This window comes from Miniopterus schreibersii (genome assembly GCF_964146895.1).
Source record: "Miniopterus schreibersii genome assembly, chromosome: 1".
NCBI lineage: Eukaryota > Metazoa > Chordata > Mammalia > Chiroptera > Miniopteridae > Miniopterus > Miniopterus schreibersii.
The window spans coordinates 37,620,570-37,646,334 of NC_138101.1; the positions used below are offsets into that span (position 1 = coordinate 37,620,570).

At 35.7% G+C, this 25,765-nt stretch overlaps 1 protein-coding gene across 2 annotated transcripts in view; it reads right to left on the minus strand.

Annotated features, from left to right (window-relative positions):
- CENPC (centromere protein C) overlaps positions 1-25,765 on the minus strand; it is a 72,841-nt gene that overhangs the window by 11,281 nt on the left and 35,795 nt on the right. The window contains exons 11-16 of one of the 2 annotated variants that reach the window (XM_081141733.1): positions 23,850-23,996; positions 22,602-22,684; positions 15,975-16,034; positions 11,637-11,741; positions 10,705-10,833; positions 939-1,034 (exon numbers count right to left, since the gene is read on the minus strand). In XM_081141733.1, the coding sequence (XP_080997859.1) occupies positions 939-1,034; positions 10,705-10,833; positions 11,637-11,741; positions 15,975-16,034; positions 22,602-22,684; positions 23,850-23,996 (620 nt within the window). The remainder of the gene's footprint in view (positions 1-938; positions 1,035-10,704; positions 10,834-11,636; positions 11,742-15,974; positions 16,035-22,601; positions 22,685-23,849; positions 23,997-25,765) is intronic. The other variant, XM_081141734.1, reaches the window with a different exon arrangement.

Below are 25,765 nucleotides of genomic sequence, written 5' to 3' on the forward strand. Positions count from 1 at the left end.
ATGAACGCCTAACAACACTCACAACTTTTCTAACCTGGTATAGTACAGCAATGTTTTCAATTAAGACACTACACTAAACAAAATTCTCCGTACTTCTACCTCTGCTACCCAATAATCTGAATACAGAAACAACTTTGTTACTTAAGTCAAATGCAACCTATTTCACAGCCAAAATTTTAAGTGTGAGTACTGATAGCCTTTCTAGTTGGACCTATTTGTCCTATGACTTAGGAAAAATAGTCCTTGGTACTCACTGAGACAGTCATAACAGCTGTTAAAACATTTAAATATTTCCTATATATAACTACTGCCCAGTTGGTAAATACCTTACTGTCCCCTACCTTACTCCCACCACACTATGAACATCCCTTGGGATCTCCCATGGTCATCCAAGACACTAACTGTGTAATGCCTATTCAGTACAACAGAAGGTTTCTATGACCTGTGTCAACCCTAAGGTTAAGCGTGGCATCTGTTGGCTGACTGATACACTTCTTAATCTTCCAATGAAAGGTTTTATGTCCCAGGTACCATTATTGGAATTGCACTGCCAAAAAGGCTATCTAAATCCTGCCCGCAATCTCTTCCTGGTCTCATAGTAAGAATGTATCCTAGTGTCTGCCAGCTAACTTGCTACAGTTCCCCATTACCTGCCCTTGTCCCCATGTGTCCTGGTCAAAGGCCTGGACCTACTGGGGAAGACAACACTCTTGATGGTAGCACTTGTATTCCAGATGACAAATGCTCCCTGAAAGTTGTTTACTATCAATGCTCCCCCAGAGTACTCCTCATATGAACTGCTTACTGGAATTAGACCCTCTACTGGACTTTGGCTCTGAAAGAGCTAGAAAGAGAAAGGAGACAGGCCAGTCATCAAGCCAGTAGAGTTCGTACTTATTAGCTATTAAATTAAGCATTTTCAATATTCCTGATCTTACCCATCAGAATCATCTTTCTTGTTTCCGGATCCTTTACCCTCGTTGGTTGCAAAGGATCTCCCAGAGGTATATTCAGATCTACAACTAATTCTTTCTCTGCAAAAGAACACAATTGAAATACAAACTGCTTACTTAAAATTCTTTTCAATTTAAAAAATCTGGTATGAGCCCAACCGGGCATGGCTCAGCGGTTGAACACTGACCTAGGATCCAGGAGATCAAGGTTCGATTCCCGGTCAGGGCACATGCCTGGTTGCAGGCTCCATCCCCAGTTGGGGGCGTGCAGGAGGCAGCCGATCAATGATGACTCTCATCATTGATGATTTTATCTCTCTCGCCCTCTCCCTTCCTCTCTCTGAAATCAATAAAGATACACACACACACACACACACACACACACACACATATATATTTTTTTAATCTGGTATGAAATACAGTTGTAGACAAGTTGTAAAGGAAAATTGCCAGAGGCATAACACTCTCTGTCTATTTATAAATGACCATTCTGATAAACAGTAACTCCAAAACAATAATGATTTAATATAGAAGCAAACATCCTAAATTTCTTATTTTCTGTATGCCTGTTGTAACATGACAACTCTTGAACAAATCAAGAAGTTAAATGGTTTTGCATATTCTCTAAGAGAGCTGGAACTATGCAATACACTTTAGAAAAAATTCACCAAAAAGTCTATTTTAACCATACCTGGGCATTGAAAAGGTAAGTTTCATTTGACAAGGCTATTTACCAGTGTGGAAATATTTTACACTATGCTATTAATGATTTTTGTTTTTAAGAATAAAATCAGTTTAGATTTTCAGTCGAGATGGCAGAGTAGATAAGTGCTGTGCTCTCCAACCCTGAAGCACACATCAAAATTATAACTAAATTATAGAACAGCCACCCTGGAGGACCACCTGAAGACAAGCTGAACAGAAATTTCTATAACTTAGGATATGAAAAGAAGCCATATGGAGGCTGGTAGGAGGAATGGAGACACAAAACAGGCGGGTCCCATATCCACATGTGGTATTTAAAAATGGGGAGGTATATCTCAGCTGTGGAGGTACCCCTGAGAAGTGAGAGGACCCAGACCCACACTAGGCTTGCTAGTCTAGAGCACCAGTGCCAGGAAAGTGAGTTCCCACAATATCTATCTATGAACATCAGTTGGGATTCTGTCTGGGTGAGACAGAGGGCTACTGGAGACCCATGCAAACCCAAACATGCATTCACTTATTTACAAACACTTTCCCTAAGCTCCAGAGTAAAGATAGCAATGCAAAAAGTGCCCAGGACATTAGAGAAGAAAATCAATTGTCTGGCTTCAGGGCAAGGACTGGAGGGGCAACTCTCTCTGGACAAAAGTCCCATTGTTCCTTTGTTGAGCCCACCCTACACACAGCCCACAGGAGCAGGTAGATGCCAAGTCTGAGTTTCCATTAACCTGGCTAACACTACTCCTCCCACCCTGGTGATTCCCTGAAAACCTAACCCACCCAACTCCTGCGCCAGGCGGAAACCTTTTCAGCAGTTGTTCAACGCAAGTTAACTGGTCTCAGTCAGTGCTGGGGACTTCTCTAAAATCTCTCAAAGGTCCAAAAACCACAAACAAGCAGTGGCTGGCCTTGGCATGCCCTGCACCAGTGACAGCTGGCTCGAAGCCTAGCACCAGTAACAGCTGGCCTTGATTTGCAGCATAGCCTCTCCCTGGTGTCTCCAAGCTCAGCATAAGCAGCTACCAATTACAGATCACACTATAGCTCTTTCCAAGCAGGGCACAGGTAACAGCTGACCTGGACCTGCACCAGAATACCTCTCGAGAGGTTCGAGAACCAACACACCCAGTGGCTGGTTTCAGACAACACCAGAGCACCACACAATTAGTTCCATAAACAACACACCCAAAGGGTAGATTCAGCAGGCACCAGAGCCCTGCTACACTGAATCCCACTTTGTGGGGTCAGACCCCACACAACACCTTGTCAGCTATAGTCAAGGTCATTCCTCACAGCCGGTCAGCCAGAGCGTCAATCCCACCAACTGACAAGCCAAGAGCAATCTAGGTTCAACTACAATATAAAGGCACATAAACACACACAAGGCACATACCTGGAGCAACCAGCTAAGGTGAGCAGGGAGACTGCGCCACTGGGCCCCACAGAATACCTACTATATAATACCACCTAGCCAAGACTAGGAAACTTAGAGGATCTACCTGATATATAGGGAAAAAAAGGGTGGGTGTGGGGTAGAAGGGGTCAATGGGGAAAAATGGGAGACATCTGTAATACTTTCAACAATAAAGAAAAAAAGAAAAAGAAAAAAAAAGCAAAAAAAAAAGCAGGAGGCAGCCAGAATGAAGAGACAAAGAAACATGTCCTAAATGAAGTAACAGGCCCAGCCGGGCATGGCTCAGCGGTTGAGCATCGACCTAGGATCCAGGCGATCGGGGTTCGATTCCCAGTCAGGGCACATGCCCGGGTTGCGGGCTCGATCAATGACTTTCTCATCATTGATGTTTCTATCTCTCTCTCTCCCTCCCTCCTTTCTTCTCTCTGAAATCAATAAAGATATATTTTGATAGATGATAGATAGATAGATAGATAGATAGATAGATAGATAGATAGATAGATAGATGGATGATAGGTAATAGGACAAAACTCCAGAAAAAGAATTAAATAAAATAGGGGAAAAAAGATAAAATCAGTGAGAATTTACACAAAGAGACAGAAACCATAAAAAAGAATCAGTCAGAAATGAAGAATACACCAACTGAAATGAAGAATACATTTTACTTAGATGGAATCAACAACATATTAGATGAATCAGAGGGTCAAATCAGTGATTTGGAACACAAAGTAGTAGAAAATACCCAATCAGAACAGCAAAAAGAAAAATAAATAAATAAATAAATAAATAAATAAATAAATAAAAAGGTGACAGTTTAAGAGACCTCTGGGACAACATCAAGCATCACCAGGGTACCAGAAGGAGAAGAGAGAGAACAAAAGACTGAAAACCTATTTCAGAAATAATGACTTAAGCTCGGCCAGGCATGGCTCAGCAGTTGAGCATCAGCCTAGGATCCAGGCAATCAGGGTTCGATTTCCAGCCAGGGCACATGCCCAGGTTGTGGGCTCAATCCCCAGTAAGGGGCGTGCAGGAGACGGCCGATCAACGATTCTCTCATCATTGATGTTTCTATCTCTCTCTCTCTCCTTTCCTCTCTCTGAAATCAATAAAGATATATTTAAAAAAAAAAAAAAAAAGACTGAAAACTTCCCTAACTTGGCGAAGGAAACAGACATACAAATCTAGGAAGTACAGAGTCCCAAACAAGATAAACCCAAAAAGGCCCACACCAAGACACATAATTAAAATGCCAAAAGTTAAAGACAAAAAGAGAATCTAAAAAGCAGCAAGAAGAAAGCACATAGTTACATACAAGTAAGCTCCCATATGACTGTCAGCTGATTTCTCAACAGAAACAATTAGCATGAAATATTCAAAGTGATGGAAAAGCAAAAACCAACAACCAAGACTACTCTACCCAGTAATTCTTTCATTTAGAATTTAAGGAGAAATAAAGAGCTTCCGAAACAAGTAAAAGCTAAAGGAATTCATTACCAGCAATCCAGTTTTACAAGAAATGTTAAAGGGATTTCTTATCAATTTTTTTAATAAAAAATATGAATAAAAATATAAAAAAGAAAAAATCCTCACTGACAGAAACACACATATAATAAATGCAATGAATCAACCAACTATAAAGCTAGTGCAAAAGTTAAAAGGCAAAAGTTGGAAGACCATGTATAATTACAATAACAAATTGAGAAACACACGCAAACATACACAAAAAAGAAATAAAAATAATAAGAAACATAAATGTGGAGGGAGCAAATTAAAAATAGTAGTGATTTTAGAATGTGTTCATACTTATGCAACTATTAACTTAAAATAAGACTGCTATAAACATAGCTTGGTATACACAATCCAAAAATCCACAGGAGATATACAAGAAATAAAAAGAAAAGAATATAAACAAAACCCCAGAAAGTCGTCAACATACAAGAGATGAGAGCAAGAGAAAAAGAAGAAAGAAACAGGGAAAAAACTACAAAAATAATCAGAAAACAATTAATAAAATGGAAATAACTACATACCTATCAATAATTACTTTAAATGAAAATGAATTATATTCTCTAATCAAAAGACAGGGTGGTTAAATAGATAAATAAATAAGACCCATACATATGCTGCCTACAGGAGACCCATTTCAGATGGAAAGACACACATGAACTAAAAGTAAAGGGACAGAAAAAGACATTTCATACAAATAAAAATGAAAAGAAAGCTAGGATGGCAATGCTTATATCAGACAAAGTAGACTTTAAAACAAAGGATATAACAAAAGACAAAGAGGACATTTCATAATGATAAAGGGATCAATCTAACAAGAGGATATAACCCTTGTAAACATATACCCACCCAATGTAAAAGCACCTAAATATATAAACCAAATATTCATAGATATAAGGGGAGAGATCAACAGTAATACAGTAATAGTAGGAGACTTTAACATCCCATTGACATCAATGGATAGATCATTCAGACAGAAAATCAACAAGGAAACAGTGGTCTTAAATGACACATTAGATGGAATAGATATAATTCATATTTTTAGAACATTTGACCTGAAAGAAGCAGAATACACATTCTTTTCAAGTAAACATTGTAAAATTTTCCTATATCAACCACATCATAGGCCACAAAACAAGTCTCAATAAATTTAAGAAGACTGAAACCATATCAAATCAAGCACCTTATCTGATCACAGTGGTATGAAACTAGAAATCAATTATAAGAAGAAAACTTAAAAACATACAAACACATGAAGACTCTATAACATGCTACTAAATAATGAATGGGTTAACAATGAGTTTATGGGAGAAATCAAAAGATACCTGAGACAAATAAAAATACAATTACCTCAAATCTATGGGACACAGTCAAAGCAGTTCTAAGAGGGGAATTCACAACAATATAGGCTTACTTCAAGAAACAAAATCTCAAATAAGCAATCTAACCTTACACCTAAAAAAAACAAGAAGAACAAGCAAAGCCCAAAGTGAATAGAAGAAAGGAAATAATAAAAATCAGAGTGGAAATAAACAAAACAGAGTCTAAAAAAACAACTGGTTTTTTGAAAAGATAAACAAGATTGAGAAACCTTTAACTAGATTCATTAAAAAAAAAAAAAAGACCGAAATAAATAAAATTAGAAATGCTAGAAATGAAAGCAAAGTGACGACTGACGCCACAAAAATACAAAGGATTATAAGAAAATACTACAAATAATAATATGCCAACAAACTGGACAACCTAGAAGAAATGTATAAATTCCTAGAAACATACAATCTTCCAAAACTAAATCAAGAACTATCAATAATTAACCAAAAAAACAAATAATTAACCAAAATTAACAAAAAAACTCCCAACAAACAAGTCCCGAACCAGATGACTTCACAGATGAATTTTATCACACATTTGAAAAGGAATTAACATCTATCCTCAAACTGTTCCAAAAAATTCGAGGAGGAAAGGTTCATAAGCTCTTTCAACAAGGGCAGTATTACCCTGATGCCAAAATGGAAATGGAAATAGAAATGGAAATGGAAAAGGAAGAAACGAAGAGAAAGAAAGAGAAGGGAGGAAGAGAGGGAGGGAGAGAGAGAAAAGGAAGGAGAAAGGGGAAGGGGAAGAGGAAGGGAAGGAAGGAGAAAGAAAGAAAAAGAATGAAAAGAAGGAAGGAAGGAAGGAAGGAAGGAAGGAAGGAAGGAAGGAAGGAAGGAAGGAAGGAAGGAAGGAAGGAAGGAAGGAAGGAAGGGGGAAGGAAGGAAGGGAGGGAGAGAGAAAGAGAGAGAGAAAGAGAGAGAGAGGGAAAGAAAGAGGGGAAAGGGGAAGAGGAGAGGGGAAAGGGGAAGAGGAGAGGGGAAGGGAGGGGAAGAAGGGAGGAAGGAAGGAAATTATAGGCCAATATCCATGATGAATCCATGATGAACATAGATTTTAAAAAACCCTCAACAAAATATTAGCAAACTGAATTCAGAAATATATTAAGATCATATACTCTGATCAAGTGAGTTTATTCTTAGGATGCTAGGTTGATTCAATATCTGCAAATCAATTAATGTGATACACCACATAAACAAAATATAAGATAAAAATCATATGATTATATGAATAGATGCAGAATAAGCATTTGACAAAATCTAGCATCCATTTATGACAAAAACTCTCAGTAAAGTGATAATAGAGGAAACATACCTCAACACAATAAAGACCATATGTGACAAACCCACAGCTAACATCATATTCCACAGTGAAAAGCTAAAAGGCATTTTCCTTAAAATCAGATAAGGATGTCCACTTTCACCACTTTTATTCAACATAGTACTAAAAGTCCTAACCACAGCATTCAGACAAAAAGAGATAAAAGGCATCCAAATTCAAAAGGAAGTAAAACTATCATTATTTGAAGATGACATGATACTATATATAGAGGAATCTACAGATTCTACCAAAAAACTTTTAGAATGATAAATGAATTTAGTAAATTAGTAGGATACAAAAATAATATTCAAAAATCAGTTGCATTTTTAGACACCAATAATGAACTATCTGAAAGAGAAATTCTTTTAAATTTACAATTGCATCAAAAAAAATAAAGTACCTAGGAATAAATTTAACAAAGGAGTTGAAAGACCTGGACTCAAAAAACTGTAAGACATTGAAGAAAAAAATTAAAACACATACAAATAAATGGAAGCATATACTGTGCTCACAAACAGGAAGAATTAACATCTTTAAAAAGTCCATACTACCCAAAGCAACCTACAGATTCATTGTAATCCCTATCAAAAAGCCAATGTCATTTTTCACAGACTAGGACAAACAATCCTAAAATATATATACAACCATAAAAGATCCCTAACAGCCAAAACAATCTTGAAAAAGAACAACAAAATTGGAGATATGACAATACCTGATATCAAACTACACTACAAGGCTATAGTGATCAAAACAGCATGCTACTGGCATAAAAACAGACACACAGATCAATGGAACAGAGTACAGTCTTCAAAAATAACCCATGCCTCTATGGCCAATTAATCTATGACAAAGAAGGCAAGAATACACAACGGAGTAAAGACAGTCTCTTCAAAAAATAATGTTGGGAAAGCTAGACAGATACATGCAAAAAAAGGAAACCAGACCACTTTCTTACACCATGTACAAGAACAAATTCAAACTGGATTAAAGACTTAAACATAAGATACAAAATTATAAAACTCTTAGAAGAAAATATAGGCAGTAAACTCTTAGACTTCCTCCTTAGTAACAACTTTTTGGGTATGTCTCCTCAAGTAGGCAAAACAAAACAAAAAATAAGCCAATGGGTCTACATCAAACTAAAGTTTTTGCACAGCCAAGGAAACCATTAACCAAACGAAAAGACAACTTACTGAATAAAAGATACCAGCCAATGATACTTCCAATGGCTTAGTACCCAAAATTTATAAAGAACTCATACAATTTAATAGCAAAACACAAGAAATCCAATATAAAAATGACCAGAGAATCAGACAGATAGGGCCAACAGACACATGAAAAGATGCTCAACACCACTAATCATCAAAGAAATGCAAATTAAAACCACAATTAGGCATGCTCTCCTTGGGGCACACCCACTCAAATCTCCTTTTCAAGTAAATTTTCTTTCTCTTAAACTCTAAGGGTTCCCAGGAGCCTTGCAACCATGGGAACAATGGGCAGTGTCAGCTTGTCCAGGGCTAGCCTCCTGAACCAGTCTCTAAGGCCTCCTTTTCTCTGGCTTTCCAGTGAGCTGAGAGCAGCTCCGTCTTGGCACAGTTCTTTCTCATAACGTTCCTAGAGAGCCAAAGCAGCCCTGCCTAGTTTCCTGTTGCTTCTTCTATCCTAGGCATTTCCTTGTTTCACTGTCTCCAGCTTTAATAAATGTACTCTCAAAATCAAATAAATAAATAAATAAAACCACAATGATACCACCTCACTCCTGTCAGAATGGCTATCATCAATAAATCAACAAACAAGAAGTATTGGGAAGACCATAGAGAAAAGAGAACATTCATGTATTGTTGGTGGAATTGCAAACTGGTGCAGCCACTATGAAACACAGTATGGGAGATTCTCAAAAAATACAAATCAGAACTACGTTATGACCCAGCAATTTTACCTCTAGGTATTTAGTCAAAAAAATCCAAAACACCAATTTGAAAAGATATATGTGCCCCTATAGTACTGTGGCATTATTTACAATAGTCAAGATATGGAAGCAACCTAAATGTCCATTGATAGGCCAATGGATAAAAAAGATGTGATACATATATACAATCAAATATTACTTGGCCATAAAAAAAAGAATGAAATCTCACCATTTGTGACAACCATGGATGTACCTAGAGGATATTATGCTAAGTAAAATAAGTTAGATAGAGATAAAGACAAATACCGTATGATTTCACTTACATGTGGAATCTAAAAAAAATGAACAAAACAGAAAGAGACTCACAGATACAGAGAACAAACTGTTACCATGTTAGGGGTGAAGGGGGGTATTGAGGGGATGGGTGAAAAAGGTGAGGGGATTAAGAAGTACAAATTAGTCACAGGAGGTAAAGTACAGCATAAGGAATATAGTCAATAAAATTGTAATAACTATATATGGTGCCAGGTGAACATTAGACTTATCAGGGGGATCATTTCTTAAGTCATATAAATGTCCAACCACTATGCTGTTGACCTGAAACCAATATAATATTGAATGTCAACTGTAATTGAAAAAATACATTAAAGCCCTGCCATAAAGTGGCTCAGTGGTTGAGCATCAACCTAGGATCCAGGAGACTGCAGTTCAAATCCCAGTTAGGGCACATGCCCGGGTTTTGGGCTCGATCCCCAGTGTGGGACATGCAGGAGGCAGCCAATCAATGGCTCTTTCATCATTGATGTTTCTCTCTCTCTCTCTCTCTCTCCCCTCCCTTCCTCTCTCTGAAATCAATAAAAATATATTTATAAAAAATAAAAATTTTTAAAAATTAAAGAATCTAAAAATTAAAAGAAAAAAAATTAGTTTACTTTCAAAATTTGGGAGGGAAAAAGTGGACATTAAAAAGTGAATTTACCCCCCAGCCGGCGTGGCTCAGCGGCTGAGCGTAGACCTAGGATCCAGGAGGTCATGGTTCAATTCCCCGTCAGTGCACATGCCCAAGTTTCGGGCTCAATCTCCAGTTGGGGGAGTGAAGGAGGCAGCCAATCAATGACTCTCATCATTGATGTTTCTATCTCTCTTTCCCGCTCTGAAATCAATAAAGCTATATTTTTTAAAAAAAAAAAAAAGTGAATTTACCCACCCTGGCCAGTGTGATTTGGTTGGGCATCGTCTGCACAGAAAGGTTGCTGGTTCAATTCCCAATCAGGGCACATTTCCAGGTTGCAGGTTCAATCCCCGGTAGGGGGCATGCAGGAGGCTGCCGATCAATGTTTCACTGTCACATTGATGTCTCTGTCTCTCTCTCTCTCTCTTCCCCTTCCTCCCTCTATGTGAATTTAATCTAACACCTTAAGTTTTCATAGGTAAATCTCAAGATTAGCAAAAAGCTACTTTTCAAAGCAGTTATTTATAAAATAATCTAAACGTTACTTTCAAAAATAAGCTCATACTTCTTTCATTGTTATCAAGACAGATCCTTTTCCTATTAACTGTTTGCTTGACTTTTTTCGTTTCTCCTTTGGCCTTCCTTTTAGATGATACTCTTTCTGGGGAAAGTATTCCACCAATCACAAATCCTCCTGAAATTAACAACAAAAAAGACAAAGTATCATACCTGGGAAAGTGAAAACTTTAAAGCAGAACTCTTTAAATTATTACATCAATTTCCTTACAAAGTACAAAAGAATACATTACTATATTCTACAGCTACTACTTCAAATAACACAAAATACCAGCCCATTTCACTAATGTCTCTACTATCGTAAACCTAGAAGCATTGATTAAGTGCTTAAATGGAAAAAAAATGATAAAATGACCTCTGTTGCTTGAAAGCAACAGTCATTGGTGGAGGTTTATAATAAACAAACAAACAAAAGGAAAGCAATGAAATGTTTATAGTAATCTACATCTGAGTTTAGTCCTTTGACTTAGATTTATCCATCAAAGAGAAGAAGTAACTTCAAGATAACACTGACTACTTTCTTGCCCACCCTCTACCATTTCTGTAGAAATATATGATGACAAAATGGAATGAGACTAATAATGAGGAATACTTAATGTTTGCCTGTTATAATTTTCTCATGTTCTGATTTATGCTTAATTTTATGCAATTAGAAATCTTGTTACATAGTATTGAAATAGTAACACTCTATAAAGCCCCACACCTCAAATTACTACCAAAAAGAAAAAGAAATTAGCATCTCCATAATAATTAGAGAAATCTGGATTTCAATCTATTCTTGTTACATTTAGGGGAGATGATGATTAAATCAGATAATGATGTAAATATGTAGGACAGTGCTTAGCACATAATATATACAAGTAAACTGTAGAAATCCTCATGATTATTTTTTAGTCTCAGACATTAAAGAGTAAATTTTACCTGATTCCCTTTCTTGGTAATGTACTCGCTCCCCCCGCCAGTATTCCAAAGGTTTCAATCGTGTTCTCTTGGTCCTGCGCACATTTGGTGTGTTGGAGGGCAATACTGTATAAAAATATTAGACAAAAATGTAGACATATAAATGTTTAGTTGAATGATACTTTGCAGTGGAAAGATTGATATTACCTTCTAGAACACGAATAATGCTTCTAGACAAAACGCTAGAAAAACAAAATGTTAAGACATATTTGTGCTAATAGAGAAATGCCAATGAAAAACTAGGCTACTAGATTGCCAAAGATTTAAAAACTTGATAATACCTAGGGTTAATAATGGTAAAGGTACACAGGAACTCTCATATATTTAGGTAGAAATGTAAAGTAATTGAAGACAATTTGACAATACCTATAATACTCTTTGACTCAAATTTCATTTCTAGAAAATGAGTTTTTTCACAAAAATATTCACAGTTTATAATAGAAATAGAAAACAAAAAATTAAACTGAAAACCATCTAAATGCTTCAGAATAGGAAATGTGTAAACGTGTGCATGTTTGTGCATGTAACACATATATCCACTCATTTTATTTGAACAATTCAAAGTTCTATATACTAAGTTGGCTATATAATCACATTCCTATGTTATTATTTTTTTGTTTGCTAGAGTTGTCCAATTTTAAAAATGGTTTATCAAAGTCTCCGTCTAACTGTATTGTTTAAAAGAAAATCTCCTTGCTTTTTCTTAATTTTTCTTTATATATTTTAGTTGATAAGTCGTTTGACTTTTCTTTCTTCAAAAATTATTCATATTATCATTGTATGTTCTTCTATCCACTGCTCAACACTTTTATTTTAACCTTAAATTCTACTTTGCCTAATATTAAAATTGCACTACTATTTTATTTTTGTTTACATTAACCTACCTAATTCTTTGACAACTTTTTCTATTAAAACTTATTTTAAGTGTTTCTTACAAACATATAGGTTGTTTTGTATTATTTAACTAAATCTGAGTATCTTATGAGAGAAATTCAATTCATTAATATTTATTTAGTGTAACAAGCTTTCTTTTATTCCATCTTACTTTATATTTACAAGTTATATTAGTGATTCTTCTAATTTTTATTGGTTTGATCAAATGACCATTTCTTCCCTCTCTCCTGGTTACTTCAAAGTTGTACTGTGCTTTTTCACACTAATATTGATTACCTTCCCATTCCTGACACTTGAAAATCAAACTCTTATTTTTTTCGTGGTTATATAAAAACTATATTCCTTACAAAGATATGCTATCCTCTCTTTTTTCTCATTTGATAAAATGAAACTTTTAAACTACAGTAGTCCCCTCTTTTCCACTGGGTAGTTTCCAAGACCCCTAGTGGATGCCTGAAACCATGAATAGTACCAAACACCATATATACTATGTTTTTCCCTATACATACACACCTTTTCACTTAAAGGAAGCCCTTTACAGCTTCTCTTTTGATTATCCGAATTGCCAGCATCACCATCCTTGCACTTTGGAGCCATTATTAAGTAAAATAAGGGTTACTTGAACACAAGCACTGCAAAGCCACAACAGTAGATCTGATAACGCAGACAGCTACTAAGTGAATAATAGGCAGGTAATGTATACATCATGGATACCCTGAACAAAAGTGATGACTCACATCCTGGATGCGGAAGCAGGACAGCACAAGATTTCATCAAACTACTCAGAATGGCAGGCAATTTAAAACTTATGAGTTCTTTATTTCTGAAATTTTCCATGTAATATTTTCAGACCATGGTTGACCACAGATAACTGAAACTGTGGATAAGAATGGACTACTACATTTTAAAATATATATATATCTTTATTGATTTCAGAGAGAGGAAAGGAGAGGGAGAGACAGAGATAGAAACATCAATGATGAGAGAGTCATGGATCGGCTGCCTCCTGCACGCCCCCCACTGGGGATCAAGCCCGTAACCCGGGCACGTGCCCTGACAGGGAATCAAACCCCGATCACCTGGATCCTAGGTTGACGCTCAACTGCTGAGCCACGCCCGGCAGGGCTGGACTACTACACTTTTATTACCCCTTTTCTGCCCCTATTTTCCTCCCCACCATACCAACTTTTAAGATAGTCTGGATTTTTAAAGTACTATTACAAAAATCCTGACTTAGCACTTATAAAGCCCAAATCACATTAGCATTAAGTAGTAGACACACCCTACAGTAATCAGCATTGGCTTAGGCCCTTGTATAATCCCCTCCTGGAGAATGCATATGGGACCTGTGACTTTCTTCTCATCAACAGCATATGACAAAGGTGATGGGAAATCACTCTTGTGATTCCATTAGGGTTATATATATGACAATACATGATATTATACATATAAGACACTATCTAGCAGAAGCAGAGAGAAAGTCTTCCTTGGTGACTTTGCTGCCATACTGAGGGGCCTATGAAAAGAGTCATCTGGCAGGTGGCCTTAGAAGCTAAAAACAGTAGCCCATGGCGACAGCCAAAAAGAAAACAGGTAACTCAGTCCTACAATTTCAAGGAACTAAATTGTACTAACAAGCACATGAGCTTGGAAAAGGACTCCAAGCCTCAGATGAGACTACAGCTAAGGCTGACACTTTTGATTGCAGTCTGTGAAACCCTTGAACAGAGGACCCAGCTAATCTGTGCCTGGGCTCCTACTCCATGGGAATCATGGGATAATAAAACATGGTTGTCCAAGCCACTAAATTTGTGGTAATTTAGTATAGAGCAATAGAAAACAAATGCACATTATTTAAATTTAACCACATATATTTCAAGAATCATTCCTCACTACTGTTTTATCTCTTTGGACTCGACTCTGATTTATATGATAACTTGGTTAGAATGTCTAACATGGGTATTTCACATGGAGGATACCAAACTTCAACCCTGCATTATCTAGAAAATAAATTCAACTATCAAAAAGAAAAATATCTTGGGTAGTTATAAGATTGAACGGATTGTAATATATTTCTGAAAGTAGACTATAGATGTTACTTTATTCTCCCAATTGTTACACAGATAGGCAGGCTAGTCATTTAACTTTTTCTTTCTATATGGAAACCTCTCTCTATCCTTAAAATTTAGGAATTTTATTCACTTATGTATAGAGGTGTATCTTTTTCAATAATTCTGTCTGCCAGTTCGTAAACTCATTCAAACTGCAGATTCAAGCTTATATTTAATCCAGAGAAGTTTTCTTTTTTCTGGCGATCCTATTATTTGTATGTTTTTGTCTGTTGTCTCCAATGTTATTTTCATTGGATATCTTTTTTTCTCATGGTTTTCATCTTTTGTATTTCTGCTTTGAGTAATTTCTTCCTTGTCAACACCAGCTACTAACTGAGCTCTCAACAGTGACTATTTTTACATTCAGTTCATTTGCTGACTTTTAAACTCAAAAATTATAATAATCTAGTACCAGAAAGTCTCCTCTGCTATAACTGGACCTCTGATACTGCTCATATTTCTTTTGTCAACTGTTGTCCATCTACTATAAAAGTTCTAGCTCATCAGAGGTTGCCTACTGTTCTTAGGGATAATGCTTGTCTTCCTCTCTGATTGCTGTAGCCCCTGCCCAGGGACAATTTTTTTCTTCTGTTTGCCTATTCCTGACTCTAGTCATCATTCCACTCCAAGACAAGCAGTAAGCACTGCAAGGTATAGCAGTATCTCTTCAGATGGGCTCGCAAAATACTGAGATGTGAGTTTGTGGTTGAAGCAATTAGAAAAAGCTTCACTCCTATTAGTTCTCTTCAGGTACAGCACAGGAGCAATCACAGCCTCAAGTACAGGAAGAAACCTAAAAAGCCACTCCAATTCCACAAAGGTAGGAGGTCCCATGAATCTCAATGGGCAAATATCTCTTTGGGGAAGAACCATGGAGTTTTAATCCTCACACAGGCTTCTACAGGCGTGCCACAGCTCCCAGCCTACTACTTAGCTATCCTAGCTAATGCTTCGTTTAGGACTGAACTAGATAAAAATGGGAGGTGAAGTTCTCAGGGATACCATCTACCTAGCAACTATATTTTATAGAATTGTCCATCCTAGATTCTTATCCTAGGTAGGATTGTGTTCCTTACTCTGACACAAAGAAAGAGAGCCACAGGATTTACATATTGACAATAAAGAAACTCAGGTAGCCTGTGATGATTTACTGTGAAATTCATAAAAATTAAATATGTAGTTTTAATTTATCTGCCAATTAACGCAAATATTCCCCCCTACTTGAGAAAAATTAAGTTATATTTAGAAACAGGTTTCATAATATGAAAACATTAAAAGACAGAAATAATCTTACCTAATTTGTGATGTATTTTGTTCTCTTGTGTTACTTTAGATCTTTTTACTCCTGCGTTATCTGCAAAATGCAAAAGACAATTTCATAAACAATGGCACTAATTCCATGTTGAACTAAAACGTATTACTTGGTTAACTTCAGCATAAGTATTTTAAATAAAGTTTGACCCGAAAATGCATTTTATTACTCCTTCTGCTTTTCACTGTTAAGGAACAAAGACTAATGAAAGACAGTGTAACATTTCTCTAGATTTTGGTACGATGAATATATCTAAAGAACATAGGAGTTAAAAATAAAAAACAGGTTTTCTATTGCTCGTGGACTTCAGGTGAAATAAGCTATTGGTGGATAAAGATGCAGGGTGTAATAATTAACTATGAATATGTTAATAATGTATAATCTATGATACTTAAAGCCCTAAAAGAGTATAACTGTACTGAATTTAGCAGTGTGTCAATTATGTCAAAGGCTCTAAACTTTGATGTGGTAAATAGCATCTAAACATAGCTGCCATCAATTCTATCTCTTCCTATGCACAAATGTTCTGTATCGAGAAATGGAGTCTCCTTGAATCTCTCTTGGCCGTAGTGACTTGCTTGATTAACAATGCAGCAGAAATGATGTTCTGGGACTTCAAAGACTATGACTTAAGAAGATACACAGGTTCCACCTGAACATCTTGATCTTCACTCTAGGGATAGACAGCCACCATATATGAAGACTCACTACCCCAAGGTTGCCACACTATGAGAAAATCCACTCTAAGCATATGGAAAGGTAATGTGGAGGAAAAAGTGCTTGGCCAGCTCCCAACTGTTCCAGCCACCCTTGTTGGATGCCAAATATATATAAAGAAGCACCTTGGACTTCCTGTCCAGTTGAGCTTTCAAATTACTCCAGCCCAGTAGCTTGCACCTAAGTACAAATGCATGTAGAGCCCAAGTGATAACTGCCCAGCTAAGCCAAGAAAACCCACAGAACCATGAGAGATAAAAAACAATTTTTTCATTAAGCCACCAAGTTTTGGAGGGTTATACTGTAATATGTAAATGGAACATTTAATGTCCATGAACCAGCTAATTTTTGATACAATTTTGTATGTAATATGCATTTCCTGAAAAGTAGATCTAAGTTTTCATTATATTCTCAGATGAGTCCACGATAGCAAAAGATTATTAAGAATGACTCAATTAGATACTTTATAAAACTGGTTTGGAAGAAACTTTATTGATCATAAAATCTAATTTCTCTGCCCAAAACAAGCAAATCTATAGAGATCAAAAGCAGATTAGTGAATGCCCAGGGAAGGGGGTGGGAGATGAAAGGTACCTGCTATCTAAGAATATAAAGTTTCTTTTTTGGGGTAATGAAAATGTTCTAAAATTTATTGTGGTGATGGCTGCACACCACTGAATTATATACAATACATGGGCTGATTGTATGGTATGTAAAGACTATCTCAATAAAGCTTTTGCCAAAAATTTAAAAATTTAAAAATTCAACTTCCCATGCAATCCCCTCTAGAACAAGTAGAAGACTAGTCTCTGCCTGAAAAATTTCCCACAGCAGTGGGTCTTGGAGGCAGCTGGTGGGGTCAGAGAAAGAAGAAAGCAAATAATAGAAGCCAGGTTTCTCACTACCTAAGGGGTTTATAAAAATGGACTGAGGTCAGATGTACTAATATGAACTCATAATTTCTAAATTTAAATACAGAAAAAGACATAGATGCTTGTGCATATACAGTGTAGATATATAGGTATGTGTGTATCTATTTTGTATATCAGTTTACTAAAAGAGCCTAGAAGCAATGATATCCCAGCAACAATAAGCACACCAAGCCCCCCGATCTGAGCTTCTACAAGGCCATCCTCCACTAAAAAGGTTCCTTAGGAAAAATAATTGATTCCAGATGGGACAGGGGTCCTAGAACTCCCTATGCCAAAAAAAATAAGACAGTATTCAAAACATGATAGGAACACAACAAAAGGAAATAGGGACCAATTGAAAGGATATCTACTAGCCAAATATGGCATAAATTGAGTATCAGAATAAATGATAAAGATTACAACCCACAAAAATAAAATAGAAACCCAGTAGTAGCCCATAAAAATAATAAATAAATATTGAATAAATAAATGGAGAAAGGGTAAGAAAAACTATTTCTTAAGGAATGCTAACTAACAGAGGAGGAATTAAGGAAATAGAAAATAATTTGGTATCACTAATGGCTGATGATTCAGGTGGGAGTGTTAATAGATGCTAAGATTGGTGTGGAGGTTTGAAAAGAAACAACTTATTAAAATAGTATCAGAACAACACTCTACAAAATACTTATCAATTATGAAAGAGAAAAATTGTATCTTTAGAGAAATCTGGCAATAACTTGAATAGGTGATCAAGACTAACATCACCAATAGATGTGTCAACACTGTGCACCTCCTAATGTGATGTGCAAAGAATACAGCATCATTTCTGTAGTATTTCTGCCACATATGCATGGCTGGAGTCTGTTCATGAAGCAACATCAGGCTGAAGGTCATTCTAAATAATGAAAAGCTGGTACTTTCTCAAAAAATGTAAAGGTCAGGGAAGTTTAAAAAAGGCTAAGGAAATGGTTCCTTATTGAAGGAAACTCAAGGGACAGGAGAGCTAAACACAGGCCATGATTCTGGACTGGATCCTGAACCAGAGGAAAAAAGAAACACTGATGGAACTGCTGGTGAAATCTGCATGGAGTCAGTGAAGGAATGCAGTAAGTCCTCACTTAATGGCATCAATAGGGCCTTGGAAACTGTGACTTTAAGTGAAACAACATACTATAAGAAAACCAATTTTACCATAGGTTAATTGATATCAATAAGAGTTAAGTTTTTACGGCATATTTTTATTCACAAAAGCCAAATCCCCAAACTTTTAAATTAAGGCCCCAAACAAGGTTCTAATATTAAACCTTGATAAATGTGAGCTATAGATTCATTTAAGAAAGATTAATTAAAAAAAATTTTAAAAAGATCATTCTTTTGCAATTCTCTTAGTCCAGCTCAGGGTCACAGGTGGTTAGAGCCTATCTTGAACACTCAGGACATAAGGTGAAAACCAATCCTGGTCAGGATGCCTTTCGATCACAGGGCATACTCACAAATACCCACGTTCATCAGATAGGAGCAATTTAGACATGCCAATTCACCTAATGTATACATCTGTAAGATGGAGGAGGAAACTAGAGTACCTCAAGAAAACCAATGCAGACATGGGGAGAACGTGCAAATTCCACACAGACAGTAGCCCTGGCTAGGAATCAAGTTTTTTTCTCATAAACATTACAATGAAACGATGTTATATAAGGACCTGCTGTACTAGTGTTACATTAATGCTGATGTCCTGACCTGGATGTTTGAAGGGTAATTATGTTCTTGTCTTGTATTAATATCTGCATATACTCACACGTTGGTATGTCTGCAACTTGCCCTCAAAAGTTCAGAATAGGCTAATGATAATTAATATGTATGAACATATATGTAAGCAAGGCAGGGAAGAAGATGAAACTAATGTTGTAAAATGCTGACAACTGTAGAACCTAGATGAAGGGGATATGAGATTTCTGGATAAGTTTGCAATTTTTCAAAAAAAGCAGCACAGACACAACTCCTGAATTTCAAAGATTAAAGAATCCTAATAAGCATGGAGATACAAGAGAACAGGTTATCTACAAAGGAAAAAAGAAATAAGACTGCCTTCAAATTTGTACTCCTAAGCACTAACTACGACAAGGCAAAAGAGCAATAGCCAGATAGTTTAAAGGAAAAAAGATTATGACTCAAGATTATTTTTACTACTCGATTAGTTGTTTATTGTGTTTTAAAAAAATTCCTGAGTTCTTGCAAGCATATGTGAGAATATCTACCAACTTTACAAAGAAGTAACCAGCACACCTGTTTGAGAATAAATATAAATATGTTAAACATAACAGAAAAAAATACTGACAAAGCAAGTTAAAAATTTGATCATGTGCTATTTCTAAGTCACTTCATTTTAGTTCTGTAAAAAAGTTTAAGTAAAAGGATAAACAAAAATGTAAGAAACAACGACAAACCAAAAGAAAGCAAGGATCACAATATTAATATTAGACAAAACAGACTATGAGGTAAAAGCATTGTAAGAGGATCAAGAAGATAAATTTGACCAAAGCATGTACATTCCATATGAAGGTGTACATGCTCACTAACAGCAATGAAACATGTATAGCAAACGCTGCGGTAAACAGAGGGAGAAACAGACAAGACCATTGCAGTGAAAAACACTTCAACTGTGGCAGATCTTAACAAACTTCACAAATCAAATGTAAGGACATAAAGTCAGAATAATAAAAAAGATAACATGACCAAATTTAAGATCCTATTCTTTTTCCCAAAATCTGCTCCTTCCCTAGTCATCTCAAAATCAAGCAATGACACCACCATTCTTTCAGGTGCTCAGGCCAAAAACCTTAACATAATCCCTGATACCTCTTTCTTTTATACTCTAAATCCCACCCATCAGGAAATCGTGTTGACTCTATCTTCAAAAATACCTAAAATCCTATGACTGTTCTCCACCTCTCCACTACTACCATTCTAGTTCAAGCCACTACCTCTCACTGGGGTTATTAATGTCTTACAAACTGATCTCCCTGCTTCCAACCTTATACCAACCCCCACCGCACCCCCAAACTCATCAGTCCATCCCTAACACAACAGCCACAGTGACCCTGTTTACAGGTCTGTCATGCCTCTCCTCGGCTCAGAACCCTCCATGGCTTTCCCATCTCTCTTAGTAAAAGCCCAAAATCCTTGCAACAGCCTTTAATATTCTATGTGACTGATCTCATTCTTGTCACCTCGTGACATCATCTCCTACTACTCTATCCCTCTTACTCTGCTCTAGCCCTCCTGGTTTCCTTGGTGTTTTTCTCCATCAGAACAGACTCTACCACATTAGAACATTTATCCTAGATCTTCCCTCTGTCTGGGGCACTATTTCCCCATATAGCTTCTCTTTCATATCTTTGCTCAAATGATCACTTCCTCGGTGAGGCCTTTTCCACCCATCTACCTAAAAACATAGCCCCCATTTCCACCCTAAAATCCCTGCTTTATTTTTCTACTCTCAACATTCAACAAATCTTAAGTTCTGCTATTTTGTTTTTATTGTCTTAAATCCTGGACCCCATAAAGTAAGCTCCATGAGGGCAGAAATTTTTGTCAGTTTTGTTCACAACCACATCCCTAGCTTCTAGCAGAATACATAGCAAGTATCCTATAACATTCCATAAATACTTATGAATTCCAAAAATATTCAAAGTATATTCCAAAATATATATCCACTTATATTATCAGAATAATGAATACATATTTTTAAATCCATATCTCTACACACAAAAATAATATTCTCTTGTTCAAGCACCCATAGAAGAATTATAAAAAATTCTTCCATGAATTTTATGTGTTCTAAGCATACCTCGGAACACAAAGAAAACCTTAATAAATTCAAAAAATAAATAATATAGGCCAAAGTTCCCAGAACAATGAAATGAAACTAGAAATTAACATAAAACAAAACAAAACAAAACACAACTTCATAAAATCACAGCCAACATTACCTATTTAGCATATACCAGCTATTAAACTAAGCAAGGGATGTGTACTAATCCTTATATCAATCTATGGGATTAGAACTGATATCACAATTTTACAGATAAAGAAGCTGAAGTTAAGACCACTGAAATTTCTTACTCAAGAAAACATAGCTAATAAGTGGTAGAGCTGGATTCAATCCTAGATTCCTAACTCTGGAGACCAGGTTCTTGACTAATGTACTGCTAAATAACTACTAAGTAAAAAAAAAAAATCACTATAATTTAGAGTATACTACAATAAGAAACTATTTTTAAAAGCTATAAAATTAAGCTATAAAAAAAGCTATAAAAGCAAACCAAAAAGTAAGCCAAAACTATACTCAGGAAAATTCTCTGCTTTTTCTTTACCAAATAAAAAGTAGAAAAATAAAGCATTCAATTTAGAGGTGAAAAATAACAAAATATATGTAAACACAGGGAGAAACCATTTTTTAAAGGAAAAGAATTTAGTGAATTAAGAAAAATATAGTATAACAGATTATATTCTATCACACATTGTTTAGAGGCATAAAAAAAATTATAAAACTCTCCATTAAGATGCATTTTAAAATCTTTATTATGGAACATTTCAAACATATTCAAAACAGAGAAAATGGTACAATAAACCTGATATGGCCATCATTCAACTCCAGGGATCATCAATACATGACTAATCTTGCTTCATTTATACACCCTTATCAACACTTTTAAATACTGAAGTAGATATCTTAAGTGTCAATTACTTCATTATGTTCTTTGAAAGAAAGGACTGTCACTCACTCTCATTCTCTTTTATCTCCCTCCCGCTCACCTAGGTACAAGGTCTTACAAATCTCTAAACATATAGTAAGGCTCATAAGAGTAAGTACTCAATACACATTTACCAATGGTGTTAATTTAAAAAAAACATAGCACACCTAATTACATATGCATGGTGCCATAAAAATCAAGACAGTAGAAAATGAACAACTTACCTGAATTTTCTTGATCTTCCTCATCATCTACATCTGAATTATTCTTTCCAGACATTAAATAATTCTCGAGCCTAAAAGGTCCACTTAAGAAAAGAAAGTAAACCATGAAAATTGTGCTTTTATAATGCATATATCTAATTATCTACCTTAAAGATCATTTTTCTCCTAAAACTGACAAAGGTTTCTTTCTTATAAAACCAATAACAATGTTATAGGCCATCAACAATATATTTACTAGCTGCATAAAACAAAGAATCTACAATTCAATTCTATAACTGACTGTCAAATATGACAAATTCTGAATTTTATAGTCCTTTAAAGTAACTCAGGGACCGGAGTTATGAATTTAACTCAAATCAAATAACATTCTTCAATAAAAATCAAATTATAAGAAATAAAATTAGATATAAATCAGCTTAATGTTTAAAAAAAAAAAAAAAACACAAAAAAAACTATTACCAAAAAAATGGAATTTAAAATATAGTCCAGAAATTGTTCAGAAATGATTTAGCTTATCTCGGTCCTAGAGTCCTTTCCTATTATGAACCTATTATAGGTCTAGTAGTCATAACCCACCAAATAGTAAAGAAACCTTAGCCCTTAAGTCTGAGAATAATTTATAATTCCTTCATTTTTAAAAAGGATATATGGCTTCAGATATTATAAGAATAGGTTAGTTGGCTTGCCCATTGAGTGCGCCATATCTAAGAATGCCACAAATTCTTAGATATTCCTCTTTCAAGAGGCAGGGCCTAATTCTCCTCTCCTTAAATGTGGTCTGGGCTTAGCGCCTTGTTTTAACTAACAGAATGAAGTGGAAATGACAGCGTGCAACTTCAGAGACATTAAAAGGCACTATGACCTCCATTACAGTCATACTTTCTCTCAGATCACTGGCTTTGAGGAGCTAACTGCCTTATTGAACAGCCCTATGGAGAGGAGCAAACTGCAAGAAACTGGGGCCTCCAGCTCACAGCCCTGTGAGGAAGCCACCTTATAAGTAAGTCCTCCGGTTCCAGTCAAGCCTTCAAAGGACTGCACACCAAACAGGTATCTTGAATGCAGCACCTCATGAGAACTCCTGAGCCAAAACTAGCCAGCTAAGCCCCTCCCAGATTTCTGACCCACAGAAACCATGAAACACTGAATGCTTTGCAAGTCACTATTAAGCTCTGAGGTAATGTGTTACACAGCAATGAGTAACTGACACAGTGAGTAAGTCCTATGGTTCTTAGAACACATGCATACCTTCCTTCCAAAACTAAAGTCTTAGGCTCTCCAGAATCAGAGTCAGACTCTGCTGGTGTCTTGCATGGGTGTCCACTGCTCTGAGGCTTTAAATGAATATTTTTTGCAGTCACAATGTTATCTTCATCTTTTGAACTTCCTGTAACTCTATAAAAATATAAAGTTTGTAACTGTTTACATTTCTTCATAAAATAGGACACACAGGTGGGTAGACAATATAATATTGTTAACAATTAACCCCTAAACCCGTTCAGATCCTAGAACTTACAACTAGCCCAGGAAGGCAATATGATTCTAGGACCTACCAAGAGAGTTCTAATTTGAAAAATTCAGATAAGAGAAATGGCACACACCTAGCCTAAGATGGAAATGATGACAGGACACAAAAGACATTACCTACAGGCAGCTTATGATATATACTACACAGTTAATCTATCACAGTTTTTTACAAAATCCACCAACAACTGAAATTGTTTTCTTTGATACCCCCAATCAGCCTATTGAGGAATAGGTAAGGTGTCCAAAGGGACCCAGCTCCAGCTCTTTGGTAGCTACCAGCTAATTAGTTTATCCCCAATATATGCAAACAAGATACATTATTCCTAGACTGTATAATTTCTTCTCATCTCTCTTTTAAGTCTTAACGCTTTGTTTCTTGACTCAGTTTACCAGATGGCACTTATCATATGTGAGAAAACAATTCACATACAACATAATTAGCAAGCATGCAAATTTCTGAGTATTCTGATAATTTATTTTTAGAGGTTCTCTTACCCCTGAGGGTCCTACCATCACAGTCCAAAGAAATAAAAAGGATTATAAGAAAATATTATGAACAATTATATGCCAACAAATTAGGTAACCTAGGAAAAATAGACAAATACTTAGAAACAACCAAATCACCAGAACTGATTCAAGAAGAAATAAACAATCTCAAAAGACCTATAACAAGAGAGTGAATCAGTAATCACAAAACTACCTAGGAAGCAAAGCCTCGGCCCAGATGGTTTCACTGCTGAATTCCACCAAGCACTGAAAGAATACAAATTCTTCACAAACTCTCTAAAAAATAGAAGAGTACTTTCCAACTCACTTTCGAAGTCAGTATTATCCTGATACTAAAACTAGACAAAGACACCACAAGACAACTACAGATCAAAAAAATTCAACAAAATACTGGCAAACCAAATCTTGCAACGTATAAAGAGAACTATACATCATGACTAAATGGGATTTATAGCAGAGATGAAGTTTGGTTTAATATCCAAAAAATAATTAACATAATACATATGAATAATAAATAAAATTCATATAAGCGCCTCACTAGGTGCAAAAAAAAAATGTACTTAACAAAATACAAAAACTTTTAATGGTAAAAACACTCAACAAACTAGTAATAGAAGGAACTTCCTCAACCTGGTAAAGGGCATCCCATGAACTGCCCACAGCTAAAAGCATACTGAATTGTGAAAAAATTAGATGCTTTCCCCATAAGGTTAGGAACAAGACAAGGAAATCTGGTAATGCCATTTCTATTGAGCACTGTACTGAAGATTTTAGCCAGGGCAATTAGGCAAGAAAAAAATATAAGAAAGCATTCAGATAAGAAAGGAAGAGGTATAACTATCTCTATTCACAAATGACATTATCTTACACTTACAAAATCCTACAAAATCCACTAAAAAACTATCAGAACTAATAAGTCAATTCAGCATGCTTGCAGGATACAAGATCAATATACAAAAATCAACTGTATTTCTATACATTTGCAATCAACAATCCAAAAATAAAATTTAAAAAACAATTCCATTCAAAATAGTATCAAAAGTAACACAGTACTTAGAAATACATTTTTTAAAAGAAATGTTAAAACTTATGCTCTGAAAACATTAAGAGAAATTAAAGATCTAAATAAA